At 38.0% G+C, this 20,401-nt stretch overlaps 1 protein-coding gene across 6 annotated transcripts in view; it reads left to right on the forward strand.

Annotated features, from left to right (window-relative positions):
• The window catches only part of OSBPL6 (oxysterol binding protein like 6), a 202,091-nt gene that overhangs the window by 108,071 nt on the left and 73,619 nt on the right, over positions 1–20,401 (forward strand). For 3 of the 6 annotated variants that reach the window (XM_087435434.1, XM_087435438.1, XM_087435437.1), the window contains exons 1-2: positions 5,251–5,435; positions 12,000–12,255. In XM_087435434.1, coding sequence (XP_087291560.1) covers positions 12,154–12,255 — 102 coding nt within the window. In that variant the 5' untranslated portion in view covers positions 5,251–5,435; positions 12,000–12,153. Of the gene's footprint in view, positions 1–5,250; positions 5,436–6,944; positions 6,969–11,999; positions 12,256–20,401 lie in introns of those variants that run through there. The other 3 variants (XM_087435436.1, XM_087435435.1, XM_004426676.3) reach the window with 3 other exon arrangements.

A 20,401-nucleotide genomic window follows, 5' to 3' on the forward strand; every position in this document is an offset into this window, starting at 1 on the left:
ATTTCTGGGGTATAAAGAATGTGCAGCCCATTCTTGAACCCTAGATTAAGAACCTTATAAATGTGTATTGTATGCCATCAGTAATGTACCGTACTCTAAAAAACTTGATTTGTTGTTTAGTTTATTCATTGATTTATTAGTAAATCAAGGGTAAAGAGTAGTGCAAGAATTCGTTGCATGGGCTTTGATGTGAAATAATAAACTTCCTAATCCCCACTTTCCTCATCTCTACTGTGAGTAATAAGAGAGTCATTGAGAATGGATGGAAAATGCCTGGCATCCAGGACTGGAACATAGAAAGGGCCTGCTATTTTTACTGATATTGTTTTCCTGAACATGATAGAGAAAGCTAGGAAGGAGGTGGTGATCTCTTTTTAGGACTCTAACCTCAAATAATATTTTTGATGTGCTACTTTTTACTTGATTTTTTGGAAAACTTTTATGTTTTGTTAATTATAAAATTAACAGGCATCCAGAGAAGAAGGATTGCTTGGGGAAATAGTATAAGAGGTAGTTTGGTTGTTCAGGATAGGGAATTGTTCCCTAATCTCTCTCTGACAACAAGTATTTGAAGACTCAGTTCTGAGAACAATTCAACGCATAATGCGCAAGAGCTAACAGAAACTAAAACAGAAGGAAAGAGCTGGGCCATATTCCTGGAATATAAATTTCATACCAAGTACAACATTAAAACTAGACTGGAAAGAATATATAATTATTAAATCTAGGGGCCTAAGTCCCAATTAGAGACTACATCAGCTCAAATTACAGTTTTCAAATAAAGACATGATCACATTACAATTTAACAGAGATTAGTGTGATATTAGAAAATGGGTGATTTAAGCTGACTTTCAGCGAAACTTCCGTATGAAAAATTACAAGTAAACAAGTAGAACAATTAATTCTTAAGTCATTGAAGAAAATTTAGACTAGTTCAAAAAACTAGAGGCAATGTGACCTAAGGGAAGTGAAAACCTTTGGTATTCAAGACGTTTACTTAGACCTGAAATAGCAGTGTCTGAAGTATAGTGAGGAACTGTTTCTCCCTCTGTAGTCAAATCAGGCCTTTCACATAGTTTTGTATAATTTGTACAGCAAGAAGTGATTTCCCCACATATCATTTGAATTGTAGAAATACATAATTACACTGTCGTTTCACTGTAATTTTCAAGGCAACAAGACTTGGATGTTACTTAATGGTTTAGTAAACCCGTATCTTTCTTCTTTAATTTCTCTTTTTAAAAACATGTATATAGGGGCCGGCCCTGTGGCTTGGTGGTTAAGTGCGCGCGCTGCGATGCTGGTGGCCCGGGTTCGGATCCCGGGTGCGCATCGAGGCACCACTTCTCCGTTCATCCTGAGGCCGAGTCCCACATACAGCAACTAGAAGGATGTGCAGCTACGACACACAACTATCCACTGGGGCTTTGGGGGGAAAAAATAAAATAAAACAAAATCTTTAAAAAAAAAAAAATATGTATATAGGACTGTGTCTGGTGCTTCACATTTCTCTTGCACTGGTCCAGTGTCTCTGTGTTCAGTTAGGTGTGTGTGTGAGAGAGACAGAGACAGAGGACGTGGGTGTCTACCTTCCTTTGTCTCCTCGCAGCCCTCTTCTTTGATTCTCTACTTTAAATAGACATAAATAGAACATTTTAGCATGTTTTATTTATATTTATTCATAGAGTTTATATTTCTCTAAAAGCAGCTTTTAAAAGTTGAATCATGTACTTTATCTCAAAAGAAAAAATATTTTTCAAAACAGAAATAGCTTTATTGTGTCCTTTTCTTGAATTAATATATATCTAGTATTAAAAAAAGCACAAATATTTAAAATTTGGAAAAAAAGTCACCTCAGATTTCACCACCTAAATTGTTTATATTTGTGCCATAATTTATTTCACCGGTTTTTCACAATTCAATCTTGAATTGTTTTTGTCATCACTTTAATTGATATATACATATATATCTTTACATGCCTGAGTATTTCTTTAGGACAGATTCTTAGAACTAAGGTAGAATTGCCTAACCAAATTAAACTCTTCCAGAAAGCTTAAAGCAACTTAAACCTCCATCAGCAATGTATTGGTTATTATGTTTCTTCCTTTTTGAATTGCCAATGCATGTTCTCTATCCATTTTTCTCATAGTGTTTTTATTTATTTTATTGATTGGCAAGAACTCTTTATATATTAAAAATATTAACCCTTTGTCATAGATTTATTTTTTACAGTTTTTTTCCTGCATGAGTACTGTTTTTGATGTTGTGGTTAGTGTTATTCCCGACCCAAAAATGATTAAATATATACCTAAAATATTTTCTAATGGTTTTATGGTTTTCATTTTACGTTTAAAATTTTAAGCCTTTTAGAATATATTTTGATTTAAAGTATGAGGTAAAGGATCCAACTTTCTATTTTTATTTTTTGAAGTTGTTGTTGAATAATCCATCTGTTTCTTACTAATATATACATATATTTATTTTTTAAGACTTTATTTTTTAGAGTAGTTTTAGGTTCACAACAAAACTGAGCAGAAAGTACAGAGTCCCACATACCCACTGCCACCACATACCCATAACCTCCCCCACTGTCAGCATCCCACACTAGAGTGGTACTGTTACAGTTGATGAACCTCCATTGACACATCATCACCCAAAGTCCATAGTTTATATTAGGGTTCACTCTAGATGTACATTCTGTGGGTTTTGACAAATGCATGATGACATGTATCCATCATTGTAGTATCATACAGAGTAGACTCACTGCCCTAAAAATCTCTGTGCTCCACCTAGATATCCCTCCCCCCACCTAGCAACCCCTGGCAACCCTTGATCTTTTTCTGTTTCCATAGTTTTGCCTTTTCCAAAATGTCATATAATTGGACTTATATAGTATGTAGATTTTTCAGATTGGCTTCTTTCACTTAAAAAATTAGATAGATAGATAGATAGGTAGATAGATAGATAGATAGATAGGTAGATAGATAGGTAGGTAGGTAGATAGGTAGATAGGTAGATAGATAGCTAGCTAGATAGATAGATAGCTAGATAGATAGGTAGGTAGATAGATAGATAGGTAGGTAGATAGATAGATAGATAGATAATAGATACATATATATAAATTTTGTAAACAGCTACTCTACTGAAAGCTTTTTTTTTTTTTCTGGTTCATTTCCATTTGCTTCTCATGTGCATTTCAGATGGAATGTTATATTATTCATTGGTTAGCACTCTGAACAATATTAATAGGGTGAAAGCTGGCATCATTTTGTTGCCGACGTCAATGGAAATGGCACTGTCTCACCATTAGGCCTGATGGTGGATTGATTTATGTCTGTGTGTGTGTGTGTGTGTGTATGTTTATGTGTTTGTATGTACAGAACAGCACAAACACATAAGGCAAGTATTGCAGTATTTGCTAGGTGTTCTTAAATATTTGGGAATGGATATTAAATGGATGGCATACTTTTTAAGTCAGGATGATTGTAGAATATTTTGCTTTTGACCTATTATAGTTTTAGTTGTTTATTATAGATTGCAATTATCTCATAATTTAGTGTCTTCTATTCCTTGGTTATGTACTTTTTATAACCTTATTTTTGTATTTAAGATTCCTGTTTTTCTGCGTATTTAGAAATGAATTTCTAAATTCATTTCTAAAAATAGCTCTTGGGTTCATCAACTTAGCTATTTTATATTATTTATTTATTTTTTAATAATTTTATTTATTTTTTCCCCCAAAGCCCCAGCAGATAGTTGTATGTCATAGCTGCACATCCTTCTAGTTGCTGTACGTGGGACACGGCCTCAGCATGGCCAGAGAAGCGGTGCGTCAGTGCGTGCCCGGGATCCGAACCTGGGCCGCCAGCAGCTGAGCACACGCACTTAACCGCTAAGCCACGGGGCCGGCCCAATTTTATATTATTTATTGATTGACTTGTTTATTTATACTTTTCCTATATTTGTCTTTTCTAATTTCGTAAGTTATAAATGTTAATACATTTGTTTTTATCCTTTCATGTTTAGTAATGGAAATGATCAAGACCATGAATTTTCCCTTCATTATAGCTCTAGCTCTACATTTAGTTCTACATTTCTAAATAGGTAATATTTTCATTATGTTATTTTGTATATTCTTCAATTGCTTTTATCTTTAGTCTTTCACCCTTGAGTAGTTGGAGAATCTACTCCGTCACACAGAGAGAGCAGAGGGAGGGAGAGGGACAGGACTGAGTGCTTTTGGTTTCTACTTGTGTCTGTTTTCAAATATTCTACAATGTCAGTTTTATTTTTTCTTCAACCCAAGATATAACTTGAGAGTATATTTTCAAAAATTTTCAAGGTTTAACCCCTACTTGCTTCCACTTTTTCATTCATATTTAATTTATTGAATTGCTTCAGAGAATGTGATTTAAATTCAACAATTTCACTAGGACCTATCTTATTTTGATTTGCTTCTTATTAATTTTGCCTGATAAAGATTTTATTTTCCATGTTGAAGTCTTCCTTATGTTCAGGAATATTTTTGGATATTATTTCTTTTCTTTGTGGTTATTGTCTTTGGGGCCATTAGTATCTGCAGATTCAGGTTCCATTATCTGTTAACTTTTTTCCCTTTTTTCTGTTTGCAAGATGATTTCCTCAATTTTTTCTTTCTAATCTATGTACCAATTAGATTTTTCTGCAGAATCATCCTGTGCTCCATTAATATCATTTTAATTACTGCGTTTCAATTCTGGTGTCCTTGTTTGTTTCCTCAGTTTCTTACCTATGTCAGTTCCCATTGCACCTGAGCCTGTCTTATCTCTTATTCAGATTCCATTTTTTTTTTTTTAATTTGTAAACGTATAAAGCACCTGGGCTCTAAGCTACCTCTCTCTTTTGCTAGGATTGACATTCCAAATAAGCCCTCTGTCTATCTCTTGCACATAATTTTCTCTCTTTTGGGGGGAATAATTTTTCATTATGTTTTAAACACACATACATATTTTTCTTACTTTTCTTTGTGTGAGATCTGCTCTTTGTCAAAAGATTATTTGTGCCAATTATTCTTGGCTCCCTTCATGTTTACTTGGTTAGCATTCAAATCCTCCTCTTAACAGTCCCCCTGGAGGGCTGGATGATGTAGGTTGTAGGTTTGTCTTATTCATTTGCTTAGTAAAGGGCTTTAGGAGAGTGGGGAGGGATTAGATCTTGGTCACTCACAATCAGAGAACTTGTCTCTATGTATACTTTGTTTCTCCTTAGTTTTGTAAATGACTGCACCAGAAGCCAGCTTGGGGAGGGGAGGCTGTATTTTAGGGTTACGTTGGGACATGTCCATGATGCTCTTCAGAAGCAAGACAGAAGGAAACAGCAAAAGGCAAGGCAGGGCCATGTACTTGCCGTGCCAGGAGACCTGTGCCTTGATGACCTCAGACAGCTGTTCATCCATGGTGAGCCTTTACCCTGTGCCTCTTGCCCCTAGCCTCTCCAGTTTGGAAGAAACTGGTGAAGTTTGCCAGACTTTTTTCCTATAATACCACTTCATGGTCTTGAGAAGGGAGTCGGTGTTGGTTTCATACATCCTGGTTTGGTCGTGAATCAAGTGATTCGCTAGATTTTGTGGCATGTGGTGGCCACTATTACCTAGTGTAAATACTAATGATCTTTTTTTTTTTTTTAAATCCTTTTAGTCCCTCCTTTTTAGTCATTTCTAGGAAAATGTTTATCAGATCTTACACTGCCATCTTTCCTAGAAGTCTCTGGCTTATATTCTTGAAATCAGTCCTTGGTTTTCTTTTTCTTACCTGTGGGTTAATGACCTTAGAAATAAAAAAGATTCCCTACCTTTTCTTTTTAAGGATAAAAAACACTTTAATGTACAATGACGATGTAATGACTATAATATATAATGACAATAGCCATTTTTTGCTCCCGTGATGATCTTGTAGAAAACTGATATATTCCCCCCAGCAGTACAATGACATTTGCATTGGGAAGATCAATAGATAGGAATGCCGTGCCCCAGGTGGCTTGGGTTTAGGATCATCTAATGTGGCTCCTCCTAATTCTCTGTAAATAGTCACGCAAATACTGAAAATGACAAACTCAACTCAATAACCCAAGCACTAACGTTTTAAAACAAAATCTAATGTCCAAACCACGGAGGACTAGGCACTAATTTTATGACGTCTGTGTCTCAGATTGAGGAAGGTCTAGCCAGTTCTTGATTATGACAAACTTCTGCTGCACTTGCAGAAAAGGAGATTGAGAAAGGACAAAAAACGCCTTTGGTTGTTTTACAGTCTGGTCCTTAAGTTTTGAGATCCCGGTTGGCCCCAACCAGAAAAAGTGGTATCAGCTCATCTCTATTGCTCTAGAATTTTAAGTGTAATTCTCTAAAACTCCAGGTTAAGTCACCAAGTTGAGAAGAGGACTGAAAGGAGAAAAAAATTTTTTTCGTCCGGGGGCTGTCTTACATTTCAAGGGAAGACTTGAAAGATACCATTTTACTCTTGACTCTGTCACTTACAGACTGTAGGTTTCAGCATGATTTAAAGAAACTTAAAGGAGAACAGAAATAGAACTTTAAAGGGAGAATTGTATCTTTCAAATTAATGGCAAATATAAAAGTCAATTAAAACCATGTAAAAATCAGTATTATAAGGAAAGGCAGATTTTTTTTTAATTTTATTTATTTATTTTTTTCCCCCAAAGCCCCAGTAGATAGTTGTATGTCATAACTGCACATCCCTCCAGTTGCTGTATGTGGGACGCGGCTAGCGGCCTCAGCATGGCTGGAGAAGCGGTGCGTCAGTGCGCGCCTGGGATCCGAACCCAGGCCGCCAGTAGCGGAGCGCGGGCACTTAACCGCTAAGCCACGGGGCCGGCCCCAAGGAAAGGCAGATTATAAAGGAAAAGCTATCAAGCATTAAAGGAAACAAAGAAGAACGAAAAAATAGAAAATGTACAACGATATGTCAGGGGTAAGGCCAACTATTAGTTAAACATTAAATGGAAATGGGAAAAACTTCACTAAAGTTAGATTTTTTCTTTTTTAACAACCCAACATGATCATTATTAGAGGAACACATAACACAGAATGATACAGAAAGCTTAAATGTAAAAGGATGGACAAATTTCATTAATCACTTACAAACAGAAAGAGAGCAGATATCAAATAAAGCAAAAAAGTATTGAAATTAACAAAGAGGATCATTTTTATAATAATCAAAAGTGAATATGTAATTATTCCAACTCCTCTTCTAGTGATAATTCTCGTTGTTTCAAAATATACTGAACACAACCTAAATGTCCCAGTAGAAGAATGGTTAAATGTACTGTGGCATATCTGTGTGGGGGCCTTATGTATAATGATTCAGAATGGTGATATTGAGGTTTCTTTGTTCACAAGGAAGGCTGTTACCAATATATTGTTGATGGAAGAAAGCATGTTGTAGGTAGTACGGACATTATTCTCCTCCGTTGGTTGAAGTAGAACCAACATGTTAACCGGGGTTATTTCTGGGTGATAAAACTAGTCAATTTAAATATTTTCATGTATACCTTTAATCTTTTCCTATGGCAAATATAGTAGATTATATTATTGTGCCAAGTATTCACTGCCTCTCCCTCTCGGAGAATTATACTTTCATGTATCACTGACCTCAGTTTGGCTGTGTGACTTACTTTGGCCAATAAAATGTGAGTGAAAGTGACATGTGCCACCGACAAGCAAAAGCTTTAAGAGCTATGTCATGGTTCTGCCCTGGCTGTTTTCCTCCTTCACATGGGGGTTGCTCCTTCAGCCCGGAATGAAGAGGATGCAGAGTAGGGCTGCAGCTGACCCCTAAGGGACATGTAAATGAGTAAGAAATAAACCTTTCTTGTAAGCCCTTGAGATTTGAGGGTTGTATTGTTATCACATCACAACTTAGCCTAGGCTAAGTAGTCCCCAGTTTCAAATATTTTTCTGAACACATAGAATTTTTGATGCTTATGAACAGCTAGTTCTAGAAGTCTTCCCTGCTACCTTTTGCTTTAGTTAGGTCCGTGGGTCATATATTTGAATTTTATGTCCCTCAACATAAATGCAAATGTTACAGCTCTTAGAAACAATTGTAGTGATCCACTGATATGAAGGAGGAATGAGACAGGAAAATTAGATGTTTGGCTCTCATGTTGCTGTTATTTTCAGCCACCATACTTTTCTCATTGAGTATAGGAATTATATTGGTGTTGTCTTTAAAATCTGTGGTCTTTTTCGGTTTAGAATTTTGTTTAGGAAGTTTCATACTTTTCTCATTGAGTATAGGAATTATATTGGTGTTGTCTTTAAAATCTGTGGTCTTTTTTGGTTTAGAATTTTGTTTAGGAAGTTTCTGAAAATGTGCTTTGATAGAGATTATGAAATAAGTGTTTTTTTATGTCACAGCAATTCTTACACTCTAGGAATAAAGTATGAATAGGCGCAACCTAACTTACAGAGTTTAGACTTGCTTTTATCATGCATTTTGAAGTAAAGCAAGTGGTTAGACGGTTGATTGATAATCAGGTTGGAATGATCTTTAAAGGTCATCTCATTCAAGCTTAGATTAGGTATTTGAAACCCCTTTTGTTAAAAAAAAATCAAAGGTTAATAAAAACAACAGCAATAACCTCAAAAACAATTCTGGGAATGAATTACATTCTCTTACTCACCTATTTTTCATTCTTGATATGATTTAAGATATTCGTAATTGCAGTTAGTCATTGACTAAACAACCTATATAAAGACACAAAATTATGATGTAGTCTTAACTTGAAATAATCATATTTGTGGTCTTCAATTTTTTTTTTACATTTTGTTTTAGTGACAAGATGTAGTTCCTTCATTCATTAGAAATATTGAAAGAAGATGATTTAGAATGAAACATAGGACATAGGGACTCGCATAGTTTACATTAGAACTCTCAGTACGTCTTTTACATGTAAACTTCAAAATTCTTCACTCTTGTTTGCAATTAGGAGTACTGCAGAGCTGACAAGCAGCTCCAGTTTTTGGTTTAATTTTCAACCAAAATGTTGCCCTTTCATCATAGACAGATTACCCTGAAAATATCATGTTAGATTAAAACAAAAACCAAGGTGTTGGCACTGGTGTTAATAGGGAAGGTGTAGTTAGATGCAGTCAGGAAAAAAAAAAGTCCAACAGAGGAAATGCTGGCCCTTGATGTAGCTTGGATTGAATTTACTTCCAAACGGATAACAGCTTAATGAGTTTGGTTGTCTCAACCTCCTCCCTTGGGGGCACTTGAGCACATCGCAGAACCTCCATACTTTTAGCTCAAGTGTCAGCATTTACTTCTAAAACATCTTGGACCAGAAAGCGAAGTACTTCAAATCAAGGATCTGAGCAGTGTTCTTGCTTTCTGTTTGCTGGCACCAGAGCTTGGCTTGAGAAATCTTACTCCCACTTAGACGACCTTCATAAAACAGAAGGATTGGATGATCATCTGTCAAGTGTCAGCTTATTACTACCCCTTGCCAGTACTAAATGAAACCTGATCCCAAGCCAAGGAAAGAGCTCTGTAGCTCTTTATATTTCTATTAGCCCAAAGACTAGTTTTGTTTCAAGAGAAAGCCTTCCAGTTTTGGTGATAAGAACCTTTTATTTTTCCTGTGGTGACAGTGAAGTTGAAATCTTAAGAAAGGATTACAAGTTCTATTCACTAGAAAATCCAGTTTTCCCAATTTATAATAATTTGCCTTTTATAGGGATTGTTCTTTCAAATAGTGTCTATAACCAGATGACTATTAAAATCCTGATTAAGGGGCACATAATCTATTAACATAATGTTGCAGATTTAAAAAATATAACTATCTATAGTATAAAATTTAATTTACTTGCACTGGCAGAGTTTACGTGATCTATACATAAATCACTTGATACATTTGTATCATTAACATAATCTATTAGACATTGATCTCCAGCCTAAATTTCTCTGAGCTCCAGACCTACCTTTCCAAGTGTTTGTTGCCATTTGAATGCTTCAGTTGTGCCTGAAACTCAACATGTCTGAAACCATACTCATGACCCTCTCTCAATCCTGGATTTCCTTTGGCCAGCCCACGCTGACCTGGGAGTCATCCTCAACCCTGCCTTTTCCTCCTCCCCGATATCCAGTCACAACAGACAGGACTTGGTGTTAAATTTCATGCCACCACTCCAGTCCATCATCTCTTGCTTCCTGATTGGGCCTCCCTCATCTTCTTTACTTCCCCAATTTGGTTCTCCTCATGGCTGCCAAAGTAGCCTTTTACACACACGTATGTGGTTATACCACACCCCCTGTAGAGCTTCTTTTGCTTATGATAAAAATCAAAATGCTGCACATGGCCAACAAGGCCCTGCAGGGACTGGCCTCTGCTTTCCTGTGACCTTCATGTCACTGTCTCTCTGTGCTCTAATCATATTGGCCAGCACTAATTCCTAGATCATGCCATGCTGGCCACCCAGGCACCTGGTTAACACCTACTCATCCTTCAGATCTCAGCTCAAACCCACCTGCTTAGGGATACCTCTGAGTATCCAGACCCAGTTGGTTTCCCCTTGCCACATGTCCTCCTAATACCCCATGCATCTTCATCCTTTTTTGATTATTTGATTGACTGTCTCTCCCTCTAGACTGATGTTCAGGCCTCAGTTTTTTTTTTTTTTTTTTTTTTTTTTTTTGTGAGGAAGATCAGCCATGAGCTAACATCCATGCCAATCTTCCTGTTTTTGCTGAGGAAGACCAGCTCTGAGCTAACATCTATTGCCAATCCTCCTCCTTTTTTTCCCTTTTTTCTCCCCAAAGCCCCAGTAGATAGTTGTATCCTGCTAGTTGCTGTATGTGGGACACTGCCTCAGTGTGGCCGGACAAGCGGTGCGTCGGTGCGTGCTCAGATCTGAACCCGGGCGGCCAGTAGCGGAGCGCGTGCACTTAACCGCTAAGCCACGGGGCCGGCCCCCTCACTTTTCTTTGGCCTAAAGATTGGTATCTGATCATCACCAGCAGCTTTCTCTTCCAACCTGTGCCAAACTACTTACCCAAGTATTGTGGGTTTCCTTCAAGGAGTATTATTATTAAGATGGGGGCTGGAACTTAGCCTTCCATCTCTTATTAGAAGAGGATAAAGTTTACTTTAGTGGTAAATCTTTTGTGGATCACAGATTGTTGTGTAAGCTTTTCAATCTTACGCTATCGTACTTACCTTAAAATAATTTTTTTTTTAGCTTCCCATGTTGCCAGTTGAACAATGCTTCTCTTTCAGGCACAAATTTTTAGCCCTGGTTCTTACAGTGCAGACTTTCTTATATGAATCCAAGTGAAAAATGAAGTGGTTCTTGGCTGTGGATAAATGAAGCAACTCCAAGCATTACCCCAGTTCCAGAACATGCCTGTCAATCTGTAGATGCTTGAGAGCCTATTGGTTGTTGAGTTGAGAGTCATGTGTAGGTGTGCTGTGGTCTTGAGGTGCAAATAACTGTGGATATGTGTATTCCATGATCCTTCCTAAATGCTGGATCACATGATGCACAAAATACATGGACCCTTTTGCCTTTTGTGTCTGACTGTTTTGTGTTGGATTTAACCATCACATACATGACATGGATAAACGAAAATGAAGACAACATGGACTGAGCCCTTATTATAATCCATTGAGCAGGGAAAATTAACTTTCAGGGGAAGAAACAGATGGACTTTGGCATGAGGGTCCAGAACATAGCATTGTAATCTGCTTTAAAACAAAGAAAATGTAAAGGAAGAATATGACTTGAGCATATGGTTTCTTCCCATTTTCCTGTTGACAGAGTTTTGTTACGTATTAACACTTATGCTCCACCTTAAAATCTGCAGGAAGAAATAATATTTCCTAATGTGTCAGAGTTCTTCCTCTCACTAACATTTGAGTAATTTTTCTTAAATATAATGATTTTTTAAATTTGTGTTTTAATTACTTACATGAAGTTTTTTTGTTTGTTTTGCTTTTAGGTGTTTTGGACACCTAGAATATTTGCCTCCTCTTTTCTAGTCAAACCTGATTCATAAAATGGACTAAAGCTGAAAAATCGTCTGCTGCTTTGTCTGTGAATTTCAGACACGACTGGGATGGTCTTAAGTGCATACAACTAGACTCACTGCAGCTATGAGTTCAGACGAGAAGGGCATATCCCCTGCTCATAAAACATCCACTCCAACCCATAGAAGTGCCTCCTCTTCAACGTCCTCCCAAAGGGAGAGTCGGCAGGTAAGAGAAGAGTATGCAGTGTGTTTTGTTATTTTATACAAATACAGTACCATTAGGATATGATGGGATTGCTAAGTAATTCTGAAATTTTGTTGTGAGGATTCTTATGCTACAGGAAGACTCACTGTTTGCAGTAGATCTACCTGATGATGTCATGAAGATCCTGCTCTTGCTTTTCTGTAGTTTAGGATCCTTTTTTAGAGTGCAGACCACAGGAATGGTGGCCCTGCTGGTTTCTCCTCACTGTCTGCACCTGGAGGCAGGAACCAGCTTCAGGAACTTGAATGTTCTGCTCTCCCTGTCTTCATTCGTGGAGGTGGAAGGGATCTGGACCTGCAAAGGTCTTCTTCCTACAAGTCTCTCACTGGCCTGTCAAGCACTAACTTCTGTTTGGTGTTTCATGGAATCTGGTAACAGTCAGATTCAGGAATTAAGATACAAATAAAATTGTAGTATCAGGGAATTAAGGGCAGTGAGAACTCAGACAATGTTTAAAGTCAATAGAGAAAGTAAATTACTGTTGCTTAATTATCCCATTAAGCCAATTCTGTAAATTATCTTTGTTTACACAGAGTTGCTTCGTTATTACTTCACTGGCTATTCTGCTGGCAAGGCTGGGTGGGGATTAGTGGTATGAATTCTCTTCATTGTCGAAACGGGCGGTGGTTTTGCCAAGCACTTGTCTGAGTGTTACTGTTTGCCATTATAATATCTTGGGATAGGATTCTTGTTGTGTAACTGGAAATTCACAATAAGCAGGTGTTGTTAACTTTTTATAAAAACTTTCCTTTTAGGGGGCATTCAATCAATGAAGATTCTTGAAGGGTTTTTTCCCCCCTATTTTATGTGCTCAAAATCTATGACTTGGGTCTTGAGACAGCCAGTTCCAGATGTGAATTCTTTGTTTTAGATGCGGGGAATGCACTTCTGGGGGTGTTCCTTAGGAAACCGTTGGTCTACAGACCCTCCCAGCACTCCCTCTCCCATTTCTAGCAAGAGATTCCAGGGGAATCTGTAAGAATCAGGGATTCCTTATGTGTATATCTTTCACAGAATCTAAGGCAGATATGTCCACTACAGGTCTTGGGGAATTTTTGACATTGGTGTCCTTTCCAATAAAGTTCAAAGAGGACACTCATATTCTGTTCATTACAAGCAGTTATACCATTAACTAAATTTGTGGTTACACACAGTGATAATATTTATTGCATTGCATTTGTAGAGTCAAAGAAAGGAAGAGTACCATGAATGAAAACAGATTTATGTTAAATAACTACTGCATGCTGAGATGCTTTCTAAGTTTGCAAATTCAGTCTACCCTTCACCTGCCCCTTTGTCCTTTCTTGTTAGGGCTTCTCCATTTTTCCCTTGCCCTGGGCATTTAAACTGAGAGACATTTTAAGCAGCGTGGCCTTCCTGGCTGCTGGGGAACGGAAGGGGTTGACCCAGCTCACCCTGGAGAATTGTGGCAAATGGAAAAGACTGATGACTGCCGTGGAAACATCTGTCATGCATTGTTGCTCTGCCTGTTGGAGCTGAGCTAAGGGGCCAGCATACAAAACCACAGGGAAAAAGTGAGACCCTGCTCTTCCAGAGGGAGTTTGAAGGTGGAATGTGTGACTCCTAGTTGACTTGTGAATCGAAAGTTCTATGATGGGAATAAAGGAACATGTCCGTAAATTGATAATGAATTCTAGAAAACTAAGAGACAATATTCAAATGGTTATTCTTTAAGGAGAGAGTTTACTTTCGTTCCTGTTTATCTCAGCAGGTGGAAACTCTCCCAAATACTTTCTCTTCTGGTTCCTTCCTGCCTCCTGTTTTGTGTCTCTTCATCTCTCTCAAGAGAAAGAAGAATAAAAAAAACAATTATAGTTCTCATTTTCCTTTTCTATCTCAATCGCTTCCTAAAATCCAGTATTAATTATGGAAATCAGAAACTTTGAGTGACCCCGTGATGTGATATGATGCAATGATTTTTATATGCATCTATTTTTGTGTGATAATTGTGACATAAAACGTAGCTATGAAAATATGTTTTCATAGTGAAGAGACATAGAGAAAGTATGATAAATGAGTCTTCATTGAATGTTGCCATTTTCCCGATTTGACTGACATCTATGCAGATGGTGCCAAATTGCAGGTTCCATCCCTATTTCTTTCCTAAATTGATCATACAGGTAAAGGATCTGGCACATAGCTGATAATACAGTGGTACCTTAATACACTCTATTTGCCTGTCCTTCCCAAGTTCTAGTCCTAGATCACTAATTAATTGATTGGGCATTTCTGCTTGATGTACCACTTTCACCTTAAATCAATATATGTAAACCAGCTTGCTGTCGCGATAATCATTCTCTCATGGACCCAGGGTCAAAGCCATTCCTTTCTCCTTTGCCTCTCCCCATTCAGTAGGTTAACAAGTCCTATTGATTATTTCCTCCTTCATAATATCATAATTTCTCTCTGTTCTCACTCTCCACTCCCTAGCCCACACTCTCATCACGTCAACTCGGGACCCTGCAGAGTGCTCTTGCCTCACCAACTCCATTATGGCCTCACGAGATCGAATTTCCTTAATACAGCAGATTCGTGCTCAAAACCCTTCAAAGACTCTCGGTTGTACCATTAAGACCATATTTCCCTACTTGGTATCCAGCGACCGCCATGATCTAATCCAGCCTCAGTGTCCCATTTTTCTTCCAACCTGGACTGTCTTATCTGCTCATGGTTCCAAAACTGCCTTATCTCTATCTCTGCCCTTGTCTTTCCTGCATGGAATTCCCACTACCCTCCTTTTGACCTGATACCAGGTCAAAAGGACCAGTTCTTACAACATTTTCGCTGGCCACTCAAACCTACGTTGCCCTCTCCCTTCTCTGAACGTTTATAGAATTTTTTGACAATATTTGACATTTTATATTTATTTTTTTTGTATGATCTCTTCAACTGTATTGTGAGCTCTTTTAAACAGATTATGCACTCTAATTCTTCAAAGACAAGTCTTGCACTTCAAATATTTTAATATTATCCTAGAGAATATTTTTAAAGACCTGCAACAATATTGCTCTTGTCTTTTTATTACAGGTTTTCCAGTCCAGATTTTTTTGTCCTCTCCCTTCTTCCTTACTCATAGATACGTAAAACAAAGGACATCTGCCAAGTGCATAGTGATAATTGGCTGCCCTTCCTGACACTAAATTATGTAGCCCAACAGGTGAAGGAGGGAGAGGAGTTGGGAAATAAAGTGATTTATTTAGTGTGATCACTAAGTGTGTCTTCACCAAAGAGAGGGTCAAGACTCCACTTAGCATTAACAAGTTGGAAGACTTTAGTAATTGCTCCATTTACATTTCGTTAAAGTTTGATATTAGATGTTGGAACATCTAATAAAATTGGCTGTGTGTGTGTAATCAATTATGACTCAAAAGCTGCAAGAAATATACACCCTAAACTTTTCAAAGAGGAAACAAAGGAGTTGATTGGACATCTAGGACTTATGCATAAACCAGCGTTTCCCAAAGTATGTGCCAAGGAAGGCTTGTCCCTTGAGATGTTGCATGAAAAGCGGGTTCTACTGTCAGGTAAGTTAGAGAAAAGCTAAGTAGTCTCTTTGCAGTGCATGTCAATAAGTTAAGGACACCGATAAATCCTGTATTAGAACTTTTATTTAACTGAGCACTTCTAGAATTTAATAGATTGTGGACCTTTTTTTATTTCCCTATGATTTGTTTGTTAAAAATCAAGATTCTTCTTTCTATTAAGAAATTGGAAGATCTAGGAACACTGGGCCCAGATTCCAAATGGTAACACTAGACTGGGCTCAGGAGAGGCTTCCCCTTTAGATGGTGCGTTTACTCTCTCATCAGTCCCTACCTCTCCTTATTGTATATCAATACTTATTTATGTTTCCTGCCTGGCCCCTGAAAGCATTTGAATTTGCCACCCTGATCCTGAATATCAAGTCAGGCACAGTAATATTTAAGTGACCAAAGGTGATCTCCACTTGGATGTTAAAAAGGCATCTCAAACTGAACATGTCTAAAACTGAGCTCTTAATTTCTTTCTCAAATCTACTCCTTCCCAGTCTTCCTGATCTCAGTCAACAGTGGGTCCGTCCTTTCATTAGGTAAGGCAAAAAACTTACCAGGAGTCATCCTTGACTCCTGGCTTTTTCTCACACCCTGCTTCCAAACCTTCAGCAAATCCTGTTGGTTCTACCTTCAGGATGTACCTGGAATCTGACCACTGCTTACCACCTCCTCTTCTCCACCCTGGTCTAAGCCACTGTCATTTATCACCCAGACTATGGCCATAGTCTTCTAACTGGTCTCCCTGCCTCTATCCTTGCCTGACATACAGGTCATTTTTTACAGACTAGTCAGAGTGATCCCTTCAAACCTAAGTCAGTTCAAGCCACTCCTCTGCTCCAGGCCCTCCAGTGGTTTCCCACCTCTCTCCAAATAATATTGGAATTGCTGACCATTGTCTCCAAGGTCCTTCATCATCTGGTTCTGCCTACCTCTCTGATCCCATGTCCTGCCATATTCTCCTTCACTTAGTTCTCTCCAGCATTTCCCTCCGGCTCCCACCTCAGAGCCTTTGTTTTTTTGGCCCCCTCAGCCTAGCTTGCTTTTTCTCCAGGCATCCCCAGTTTGTTCACACCCTTGACTCATTCTCCAAGTGTGCCCTTTTTAGGCAGCCTTCTCTGCCCTCCCCTGCATATCCTCACCACTCATTGTCCACTTACCTCGTTTTATTTGTCTTCAACGCATTAACCACCACCTGACAAGTTATCTATTTACCTGTTTATATCTGTATCCCCTTTCTCTATTCCTTATCACTGAAATGTAAGCTCTCTGAAAACAGGATTTATTTTGTTCAATAACATATCCCTAGCTCTTCATACAGTACCTCGCATATGGTATGGCTCAAAATATATTTGAATGAATAAATGAATGAGAAGTTGTCCCGAGAGCAAGATCGTGAACCAGGTTCCAGAGGCCTTGATAGCTGTGAAGGAATAATCATGAGCTTGGGAGGTGACAAAAGGAGAGAAAGCAGTATAGTTGTGGGTTCCGAGTCTCCCAAGGAGAGTGGATTTTTGAGAATAGAAGAGGGATGGTCCAAGGGTGGCAGAGGGGAGCTAGGAGACACAGTCCCTTCAGCTTGCTGCTAACAGTGATGGATGGTGCAATAAATGGCTTGAGGCTTATGAAGGAAATGATATCAGAAAAAAGCAAAGTGTTGGGAGCATTTTGCACAGATGCTAAAAATATTGGTGGGGGTGGGAGGCAACTGTATTTTAAAACAGGAATTATTCTTTCCCAATCTCTCATAGTACTTATTTTATGGTAACATTATATAATAGGCTAAATTTATGACGAGCTGACTGGATTTTGTTTGTTTATTTTGATAATCACCCTTACGTTTACATATTTTAGAGAATTTTTTACAATATACAAGACTGAGACCACCCTGTAGAGACAGTTTCAGTAGATCTGGGATCAGGCCCAAGAATCTCCATTTTTAAAAGCAAGCCCCCTGTTTGGAGCCATTGATTGTTTTTATTTGTACCATTATCAAGTCATTTCAGAAAATCAGACACTATTGCTGTAAGAACTTAGGATTTGGAATGCATAATTACCAGGTGAAAGAGTTTATTATTAGACTGAATTGTTATCGCTCTACTGGGTTAGACATTGTAAATGCTTAAATGACTCAACCTTTTTTGTTTAATGAAAAATCAAAGGAAAAATGCCAGCCATTCCTTATAATGATTTAATGTTTGCTGAAGCTCAGAGATTATAAGATAAAAAACTTTTTAAGGAAAACATTGTATCATAAATAAGTTGCAAGAGGCTGATAGTTAACCTTCTTGCCAATTTTTATAAAATATGTGTTCAGTATCATGGTCAATTCTTAACAATTATAGAAGATTTCAATTACATGAGTACCTAAAAATTATTCCTGTACATTATCAACAGCAACACATTTTAAAACTAACCGTGGCCCATTCAGTGTCCACTGATGACGTGTGAGGGCCATCCCCAGCAGTGAGTCAGTGGGACTCATGTAAACCACAGGCTGGTGTCAATACCGCCTAGTTCTGATATCAGCAATGTCTGCTACCCGTGCCACTTTCAGTGTAAGTGAAGAAGGTGCCTAGAAAACCAGAAAGTAAAAATGTTCCTTATCAATGTCTATACTTTATGTATAGGGTTTTTCATAACAAGTTTTCTTCTTGGACAAACAGGCTGATAAAAATATCCCCCAGCGTATAGATGAACTGAATTAGACTATGTCTCTTCCAACTGAACCTCTGAAGCATCTTCTTGAAACAGCTTTGTTAAATGAAATAACCAAATTGCTGTTTTGAGATGTAGTATCTCTATCTTCTGAATATGAAACCTATTTCCATCTTTGAGTTATGAAAAATATAATGCTACCTCAAACAAAAATGTTCTAATTTTTGGAGAAAAAAATTCTAGCCTTCCTGATTTAATACCTAACCTCTAATTTAAATCATCTCCAGTCTTATCAGTGAGAAAGAATATAACTTGAAATCTGCCAGTATCTGAATAGAAAATTCTTAGCTCTGTGTAGAATTCAGTGGATGCAGGGATTTGCAGGATGACCCTCGAACATGACTCTCAGTTCAGAGGGAAATACTATCCTGATATGAAAATCTGAAGTGTCTTCACTGGAGTGATGCTGGTGAAGAAAGCCCAGTGCTAGATATGTTTAAATTCTTGAGTTTCTTCCAATTTAGCCTTTTTGGGATTCCACCCATCCCACAGAACCTATTTTTTAAGGCTTAGGGCCAATATCAACGGGAAAATAATATTTGCTTGCAAACACTCACACTATGACCAATTTTTGTGATTTAAATGCAGTTTGTAAATTGGTGTTCTGAAAAGTCTAAATATTAGGCAGAGTTCACAAATAAACTAATAGAACAATATTAGCAACAGCTAATATTTCATGAGTTCTCACTGTGGAAGGTTGGAACTATCATCACCTTTTCCGAGAACTGAACTCTGGCATAATGTGGTGGAATATCTTGGTCACAGCTATTGGTCAGTTAAGACAGTTTGCTCCCTGGAAGCCTGATCTTGGAACCCCTGTTTCTGGCCTCTGCACTATTCGTTCTCTTATTAAGCCTTGACAAACTGAAAGTCCAGGAGAAGGGCCTTCTGAACACTTCTAAGTGAACTTTGTAAGAAAGCATTTGTCAATTATTTTTTACTTTTGTAATGACTCCTCATTTCCCTCAACAATAATAGTGATTTTTTGCATCCTCATTGGCCTGGGAAACAATAGACTATATGGTACATAGACCAAAATGTTAATAGTTATTATCGTGAATTACTTGGTCAAAAGTGAATTTTAATGTTCTTTGTGCTTTCCTGAATTTTCTGTATATTCACTACATGTATTGCCTTGGGAATGAAAAGTTTTGTTCATTTGTTTGCTGAAAATGTGATTAGCCTTTTCCATGACAGGAAATGAGCAGCCCCACAATTTTCTTGCTGTCCCCACCATTTGGAGATCACTGTTGCCACTGCTTGGTCTTTATCGTATGTGTTCAGTTCATGTCGGTTGTGCTGAAATTGAGACTACTGGAAAGAAATTTGCCACCTGGCGCTCAGACGCTCATTATCCACAAGTGATTCAGAACTGAACATTGTTTGACAAAGAACCTGTTCGCTGTTTGCCCTGGTATGTTTGCCAGAACCCTTTGGTTCTCTAGGCCTGCCTTAGTTTCTCACTGAAGTTACCTCTTATTACCTTGAGCTGGCTGGTTTGGGACAGCGTTTTTATAGCAGCAAATTCGTCTGTCAGAGGCAAGATTAACGCTGCCTATTCGATTCTTAGGCATAACACCAAACAGAGAGAGCCATGGTGTAATCAGTTAGTGAACCCCAGAGGGCCTCGTTCAGTAAGTCGCTGAGGAGGCCTGGGAATCTATCCTTACAGAAGCTTCCCCAGGAGACTGTCATTCACCCAGGTTTGGAAATCATTGCTCTTATAGAATACATTTTTAGGTGGTTCATTAGGAGTACAAAAACATCATCCTGAGGGACCATAAGTCTACAAAACTGTTTTATTTGATTTTCAACTTTGTCAAATAGAAAATTTTACC

Source organism: Ceratotherium simum, chromosome 9, assembly GCF_057802395.1.
Source record: "Ceratotherium simum simum isolate JZ-2026a chromosome 9, ASM5780239v1, whole genome shotgun sequence".
NCBI classification, from domain to species: domain Eukaryota; kingdom Metazoa; phylum Chordata; class Mammalia; order Perissodactyla; family Rhinocerotidae; genus Ceratotherium; species Ceratotherium simum.